An 8,617-nucleotide genomic window follows, 5' to 3' on the forward strand; every position below is an offset into this window, starting at 1 on the left:
TCAGCTCCTAACATTTGGCTTATTAGTTTTATCTCATTTTCTAATAAATATATTAAAGGTAAACCTTTTTAGAGTTAGTATCTTCGATGTTTAGTTCCAAGTAATTTTTTCCCCCCAGTTTTCTCTAATCAGTGATTTACTTCTCTCATTTCTGAGATTGAGTTTGAGAGAGAAAGTCAACAGCCTGTGCTAGTTTGCCTCTTGTCAGAAACTGGAAGGCTCCCGAGATTGTTGTAGACGTGTCTGTGAGCGTCTCGCTCTCTGCCTAGACTGTAAGCACACAGTGGAGGCCATGGCTGCCAGGGCGAGTGCCCTGCCCAGGACCTAGCCCAGTGCCCGGTATTTATCCATTTGGATAAAATGATATGTTTGCCAAAGTTTGTCTTTAAAGAGTATATAATGGTCTATGAAACACAGCTTCTAAGTTTCTGAAACTGAGCTACAATTCTCTATCCCTTTGGGTTTAGTTAAACTCTTCTAATATTCAACATCTAGGCAACCAGAAATAGGGCATTTTGTTTAATTCCTTCTCCTGCCCCACCCAACATGTGAGATGAACCCATTTGATCAAAGCACAAGTTAGATTTGGGCTTCAGGTATCTTGTATATACTGAGGAAAATCCAGGCCATTTGACTTATGTGAATGCTATTTGAAAAGCATCTTTTAAGTTCTAAGAGAACATGACCTAAAAAAATTGATACTTCTTAGTATATGAGTTTAATACAGTCAAGATTCACATAAGAAACGGGTTTTGGAAACGTATTGCTTAGTTTCTACATTAGTGAAGGAATTCATCTAGAAGGCTCCCTCACATTTCAGATGCCTTAGATTCTAAGATTTCATGATTTGTACCTTCAGCCTGCTTTATTGAGAGATCCTAGCATGATGTGTTACATTTAAAGAAAGGAGACACAAATTACTCATGTCCAAGAGTGTTTTGAAAGCCGAGTGAGAGTAGCTTCCAGTACATCGTGTGATTGTAGCACACAGTAGTCATTCTGTAAAAGCTTGTTGAGTCCTAAACTGGGAGGATTCAATTGTGCTACCTAGTGTTTTTTATGATCATTTCATTCTAAGGAACAGACAAAGCTTTCTAGGTGAAACAAACTAAATGAAAGCAATCTAAAATGTTTAGCCCAATTTCAAATAGATGTATATCACCATTTGTGTCCTAGAAGATCAAAAATCAAACAATATTTTTTTATTATGGGATAAAATGGCCTTTAAATGAACTGACTAAATAAAATGTGTCACAGAGTTCTCATTGTATCTGTGATAATCATTTAAAAATATAGGATTTCACCCCTGAGGAAATCTTCCTCCCTGAGAAGCTGCAGATTTCTGTACCATTAATCCTAAATGAGAAGATAATCTTAATCCACATAAAATTTAAAACTAAACATGCAAATAAGGAATTTTTTCAATCCAAACCTGTTGCTGGTGGTCAAAATATGATTTTTTTTAATGTCAAAAACCATCCCTATAATTTATGAGAGACAAAACCCAAGTAAAGACATAGCTGCTAAGCATGGAAGCGTAACATTAGAGGCTGCAGTACATGGTCCACGAAGGAATCAGGACAGGACAAGTAATAGGAAATGCTTCAGTGGCACCACCCTGAGCTGGGTGACGAAGGAGGCCCCTCACAGTCACCGACCCTGCAGCTGGGACCCAGCACGGGCAGCCAGCACAGGGGAGAGCAGGAGGCAGGGAGCACGTCGGGCAAGGAAACGACAGGCCAGGGTCCTGCCAAGCAGGCAGTGGGCGCAGACCCCTGGCAGGAGGCTGGGGCTGGGAACCCTGGTGCTTTGCTCACAGAAACAGCATCACAGGCGGTTTCCCAGCCAGGAAAGTGCTGCCCAGAGCGCATGGTTTACCTTTCTTTGTAGGGAGTGGAATCCCACCACGTGATGCTTCCCATCAGCCACAAGTTTGTTATAGTCTGTGGGCCCCAACAGTGTAGACTTTCAAATGGTTTCTGTTGTGAGCTGTCTTCAAGCCTGGAGGTGTTTGTGGATGTGTGTGTTTCCTTCAGCATCTCTGGATTGAAAGTGGTGGGGGAGTCCTTCTCCCCAGCCTTTCACCTGCAGCTGGAAGACAGCACCGGGTCTCGAGAGCAAGACGTGAAGCTGCTTCAGGAAATTGTGGATCAGGTAAGTGTCCGGTTGCTTGAGTGCATCTCCACACAGCACTTCTGCCACCACCCCAAGCAATTTTTTACATCATTTGTAAGAAAGATCTCTTTGTCCCAAGAGAGTGGGTGTAAAGGAAGTTGCTGGTCACCTGCTCATGACACAGAATTGTCCTAATGCTCCAGGTCCTTCCCAGCATCTGGCCTCAGTGACAGGCTGTAGTCCTCCCATGGATCAGTCCTCAGCTCCCTCCGAAGTTGTTGCATTCTGTGCTGCTTTATACTTAAATGTACATACTTGGCTTCTCCTCTGAATAATTAGCCTTGCAGAAAACTCACTTGCTCACATGCATAAAGCCAGGCTTTCATACGTGTAGTTAGGGGAGGCATTGTGTGTAGGAATCGCACACACTCCCAGACAGCGGGCTGACTTCTGGAGCCCCCGGCATAGCAGCATAGCTCAGGGACAGTCCATTGAGTGTCATCCTGAAGTAGACGCTCTTGTAAGCAAGAATGAAGACCATGTTTGTAACATGCCTATGTGGGAAGATTTATTTAAATTTCTTTATTTTCCAAAAGTCATTTTACAACTAATTATTACTTTGATACTAGTTGTAAGAATCGCATCGTGAGGAAAGCCACTTGCCCTTTTCCATTTAGTAGCTCTGCGTCTCCCGAGTGCCCCGCCCATGGTAATCTGGCTGCTCCTGCTCCCTTTGGAAAGAGGCGCCCGGTGGCCCTGCACGCTGTGAATGCGTGTGCCCTGGAACGGCGCTGCCTTTTAGTTGAATCTGACATACGCCTAGTATGTACTTGAGGGTGAAAATAGGTGTCATTCCGCTTCCTTGTCCTGCTGACAGTTCTTTCCAAAGGCTTGGGGTCATGATGACAGCCATTGCGCATTGTGTGCCTTGGCCAGGCCCGGCCCGAGCTCTCCCATCTCTTGGCTGTGCAGTGTGCAGACCAGGTGTGAAAGCCACTACTGGCTGCACAGCGATCCCACTTCCTAGAGTGTTTGAGCCACACAATCTGGATGGAGTAGCAGATTCATCAAGAACTTCATACAGTGGGTGGCCTTCTTGTCTTGCTGGGTGAGGAAATGTCACCGATGTCCCCTGGGGCACAGCTCTGCGGACATGCAGAAAGACAAACCTTCCTTAGAGGGAAAAAATATCCCACTGCCTGCTTTACTGTCTTGGTATTTTTATTATAATATTGCTTATATCTATACTAACACAAAACTAAATGCAACATTTGTATGATTGGTGTTCTGATACAAATGTAAAACCAAAACAAATTTTATAAACTTAAATACACACTAAATGAACAAGCCAATAAAATTCGAATTCATTGCATTGCCTTCGCGTGAGAGGTGAATGGAATCGGCCCCGGTGGCATGGCCAAGACCCACACAGAGCGGCCTGTACCTGTGCTGCGTTCTGAGCAGTGACTCCTCATCCTCTCTCAGAGTCTCCCCTCGAGCTGCCTCAGGACAGCTCTCTGCACATGCTTAGCGTTCCGGACACTTGCCTCCTCTACATGCCAGTGCACTGATTCCGTAAATCCACCTCTGTTCTTTTTTCATTAGACAGCAGTGGTTAAAGTCTTACCACTGCTTTGTTCCAAAGAGAGACGGAAGAAGAAGTGAATGAAATGACTCGATATGAATATATTGCGTTTGCATAGATTACCCATGTAGCACAAAGAGAAAGCGAAAGTCCATGGGCAACTGTCAGATCCCAAAAGCATATCTGTGGGCCAGTGTGATACCTGGGTCTTAAGGAAGTGGTCTTGGGTGTTAAAAGTAAGTGAGAAGAGAACAGTCTGGGGTGGGGAACAGAATGCTATGTGGACATTTTTCATCTATAGGAAGAAAAAAAGAAAAATCTTACAGTTTAATATCTTCTAAATCTTTTGCTTAAAATCTTCAAAATCTTTTGCCCCCTTCCCCTCTTTTTAATATTTGAAAGAAGAATCATGGTGCTTTAACTAAGCTTTGTAGAACTAGAGGTTTTGCCAAGTTTATGTCGAGTTGCTTGGCAGGACAGTATTTTTTACAAACTGAGCTATTGTTTATAATGTCTCTTAACCAGCCAGGGCCAGAAACAGAGCTAGTCCAGATGTTTGCAGGAGTTCACTTTCCGAAGTACACGTCCAGCATCTAGAGTCAGTGAGAGGCTGTGGCCGTGGCCTGGTGTTGCTTCCTCCGCGTCCTTGCGGCCTAGAGTGCGACCCCTGTTCAGGCAATGCTTTGCCTACCAGGCACGTGGAATAATTGTGCTTTCCTTTACACTACCCCTTACTCTGGTTTGGTTTTTTTTTTTAATATAATTCACATACCGTAAAACTCACTATTTTGAAGTATAAAATTAGGTGATTTTTAGTATATTCACAAAGTTGTGCAGCCATTGCTATCTAATTCCAAAAACATTTTCATCACCCTAAAAAGAAACCCGTGTCCTACTACCTTGCTCTGGTTTTTATGCTTTGTTTATTTTAGTAGAGAATGTTTTAATGAAAAAAAAGAAATATTGACAGTGGTTAGCGTATGAGAAAGCTGTGCAAAAAATTTAATACCAGACTCTTTAGTCCTGGTAGCACCTTGCCCAAATGTAGCAGGTGGAAATCAAATTATTGCTACTATTTGAAGTGTAGCGATGTTTCTCTGACACGGTCCTGCTGGTGGTGGTCTTCAGTGCGGCTCTTGATGCCTGCAGGGCTTTGCTCATACTACTTCCCCGTGTTTAACTCTGCTTTGTCTAAAATGGTACCCACTAGCTACCTACAGCTGTTTAAATTTAAACTAAGTAGAAGTAAGTAAAATTAGAAATTCAGTTTCTCGGTGACATCAGCCACATCTCCGAGTGCTTGGCAGTCACATGAGGCTCATGGTGACAGGACTAGACACCGCAGAACAACATAGTCATCACTGTAGGAAGTTGTGTGAACCGGGCTGCTCTAGGCTGCGCTGTGGTATTTTAGTATTGTCTTCTAGCAGTTACAGTTGGAAAAGTGAATGAAAACTGCTGTTGAGGGATCTTGGTGTACCCTCCTGTTTGAATTTCCACCACGGATGAAGACCAGGTTGCAAATATCTTTCTTGTTCTTCACACAGTGCATGAACAGAAATATTGCATTGACTCAGGCGCGCTACTTAGAGAAAGAAGAGAAGTGCCTCCCTCCTCCCAGGTTGGTTGGCATTAAAATATGACCTTACATTCCTTTCCTACCTTAAACTCTGTGAAATACATTATGTTTTGAAAAATTCTGAAAGACTGTCACAGGATCGGGAAGAATGTCTGTCATTAAAATATAGTATGTCACCCGTTTTCCACTTTTAAACTAGTTATTTTTAAATTTTAACTAAAAGCCCCTCAGGACTCATTGTGGACCCTCCCAGTTAACTCGAAGCAAAGGTGGCACGTGCCATGCCTGCAGTTCCTGCCACAAGGGCCATCCTGCAGTCTGGGTCGTGCCGCCTTGCTGGCACTTCATCCAGCATTCACTCACTCAGCGCCTTGGGAAACACAGAGCAAAGGTGGAGAAAATCTGCAGAGTCCACAAGACACAGCAAAGCTTAAAGATACTAAAGGAGACCGGATTCTGCCCTCAGAGCTCTCATAGTATAGGTGAGGGAGGTGGACATCCAAACATGGCACTGGGTCAGGCGGTCACAGGAGAGGTGTGGCCAGCTCTGCCCTGGGATGACACCCACGCTTCTAAGAGCAGGTGACGCCTAACCCAAGCCTGGAGAAACAATTGTGTGTGCCAGATACCAGGGGCACCTCCAGCACGTGAGGTGTGAGCTTTGCTCGGATTTTGCAGTGGTTCGCAGACTTCCAAGTCCATCTGGGAGCCCAGAGCACGAGCAGCAGAGGGGCTGGAGAGACAGGTCCTGGGGGAGGCCGGGCACCAGGTCAGGGAGGCTGAGGGAGAGCCCTCTGGGGGTGGCAATGCTGCAGACATGGCAGGCGGGGGTGGCCAGATGAGGATTAGGAAGGTCACTCTGGCGGCAGCAGCTCGAGGTGCCTTAGAAACCTCGCCCCTGTCCTTTGTCACTGCACCCATCCAAGCGCACAATCCTTTGTTTACTTTTTGGTCAGACCACAGATGCATGGGCGGGCCATGCTTTTGCTGTGTGATCTTGGGACTGTGCCCAGCACAGAGCAGCTCAATAAGTGTATACAGTGCATGAAGCAGATGTTTGCAAAGGGAAGTGAGGGGGACCAAGGTGGTGGTGTCCTGTCAAGCTAATATTTCTTCAGTTTCCTGAAAACTTGAAAATTTCTGCCATGCCTCAGAGTATTACAGAACTTCCACATTGCTTATTGACTTAAAAATACAAACAACCAAACACACTGATTTGAGAAAGGTTGAGTTCCTGCTCCTGGCACTGCATGAAGCTGTAGGTGAGGGACAGGACACTGTTTCCTGGCCTTGGTGCAAAGCCCACAGCAGGCTGTGTGCGCGCTCATGGTGTAGGCCGGGGCTCGCCGGCCGTAGAGTCCCTGTCACAGCAGCTCACCCGCCACGGTACTGAGAAAGTGGCTGTGGACAGCAGGTACACAGACGGGCAGACTGAGTTGCAGTAGAACTTTATTTACAAAAAGTGGTGGTGCTCGATTTGGCTCTTTGGCCACAGATGGTTGACCTTGGTAAATTTTTTTCTCTCTTGATAAATTTTTGTATCCTTTACTGTTTCTCAGCATTAGGGTTGTTGTCACAGTGGAACAAACAGAAGAAGAACTGGAAAGAGCTGCGTCCACCATCAAGGAGGTGACCCAGGCTGTCCTGCTCTAGGCTGAGTCCCAGGACTGTGGCCTCCTGCCACACAACGTGCAGACCTCCTGCTGACCAGGGAGCGGCCCAGAAGAGAGTGCAAGCACGTGGATATTTGGTGGGATTGTTACCAAATGGTGTGGATATGGACCAGATGTGTGACCAGAAGGATGCTTAGTATTTTTAAAAAGAAAATACATCTAAAAGCCCAGGAACTGATTTTTTAAAGAGGAAAACTAATGACAGTATAACTGGTATTTAAATTGTATGTTTAGTACTATTTAAATGTTTTATTATACTAGTATTTTGTATTCTTTATTGTTGTCATTTAAAACTGGAGTTTGTTTCTCTTTTCTCTCCTCTGGTAGAACAATTCTGTGAGCACTCCTTAGCCCCTTAATATTTCATAGAAAAGCGACTTAGCAACATAAAGCTCAGAGGAGCACCTCAACATACACGATACAAGATGTGTTATTAACAATCTCATTCAATCACATCTCTCCCAGTCATCGTCATCTGAAGCTAAATGGGGCTAAAAGGGACACTTTCTGTGTGATTACTATTAACTTTTCATTATAATATATTTGAATCCTGGAATTTTTATATACACTAAATATTAATGTTATACCATTTCTAACCTGAGTATCCCTAATCAGAGAATTGTTCCTAAATGAACAATAATTTAAATCAAATATTATTTTATTTTAATATAATTGACCTTTACATTTATTAATGTGTTGACTTCTAGTCTGTTTTAGGAAGGGGTTGGTTATTATGTTGATCCCAAAATATAAATCACGTCCTTCACATTTTAGAATATCTCAAATGAATTCCTTTTTTGTGTAGTAGGTTTGCCTAGGGATGTATAACTGCAGGCTTTTCCTAACCTAAGAAAAATGAGAATTATTTTTCTTTTCAGCTTATGAATTCCAAATATCTAAAAAATATGTGAAAGCACTAAAAATAAAAATTTTAAGCTGTACTTTACCTGTTTTTTCTTTAGCAAACCAAGTTAAGTGGTGTAAGGTTTGTGATATGTGCCACAAGATAACACCATTATTCCCTCTCTTATTAAAGGTGAAGGAATAAAGTTATTTTAGAAGTGTCATTTTAATAATCTATATTCATATTAACAAATGTCTTCAACATCTTTTTAAATAACATGTATTTTTTTAATGATCAGTTTCTATTTTTCTTGAGGTATTTCGTACATATGTATGTGCCTTGTGATTGCTGCTGCTTTAAAGGATACAGTACTCTTTGGGGGTAAATCTGTTTTGTTTTGCCTTTTAATGGAATAAACCTACATTCCTGATGATCAGTCTATTTGCATATGTAATGTATTCAACAGAATATTCTCTTAATTTTAACTTTTTTTGGCAAACCCAGGGTAGTAGTCTTTGTGTGTGTGCCTATTTTTTTATTTTTTTAGAAAAGAACAGCTGAATTCCTTAGTTCCTTTTTTTACACCCAACCATGTGAATATACAAGAATATATAATATCTGAAATTTCCTAGGTTTCTGCTGATTTAAGCGTTGGCCTCTTAAGACTACAAAAATACCAGAGTCGTGGCTAGGCACGGTGGCTCGCGCCTATAATACCAGCACTTTGGGAGGTCAAGGCAGGAGGATAACTTGAAGCCAGGAGTTCAAGACCAGCCTGGGCAATATAGCAAGACCCTGTCTCTACAAAAAGAATTTTTTTT

The 8,617-nt window shown here is 42.9% G+C and overlaps 1 protein-coding gene across 1 annotated transcript in view; it reads left to right on the forward strand.

The window, feature by feature from the left end:
* SPTLC1 (serine palmitoyltransferase long chain base subunit 1) overlaps positions 1 to 8,226 on the forward strand; it is a 63,850-nt gene extending 55,624 nt beyond the window's left edge. Inside the window, exons 13-15 of the mRNA XM_069473980.1 lie at positions 2,037 to 2,154; positions 5,248 to 5,321; positions 6,839 to 8,226. Coding sequence (XP_069330081.1) covers positions 2,037 to 2,154; positions 5,248 to 5,321; positions 6,839 to 6,932 — 286 coding nt within the window. The 3' untranslated portion in view covers positions 6,933 to 8,226. The remainder of the gene's footprint in view (positions 1 to 2,036; positions 2,155 to 5,247; positions 5,322 to 6,838) is intronic.
* The last annotated feature ends 391 nt before the right edge of the window (positions 8,227 to 8,617 follow it).

The sequence above is a fragment of the Eulemur rufifrons genome, chromosome 7, assembly GCF_041146395.1.
Source record: "Eulemur rufifrons isolate Redbay chromosome 7, OSU_ERuf_1, whole genome shotgun sequence".
NCBI lineage: Eukaryota > Metazoa > Chordata > Mammalia > Primates > Lemuridae > Eulemur > Eulemur rufifrons.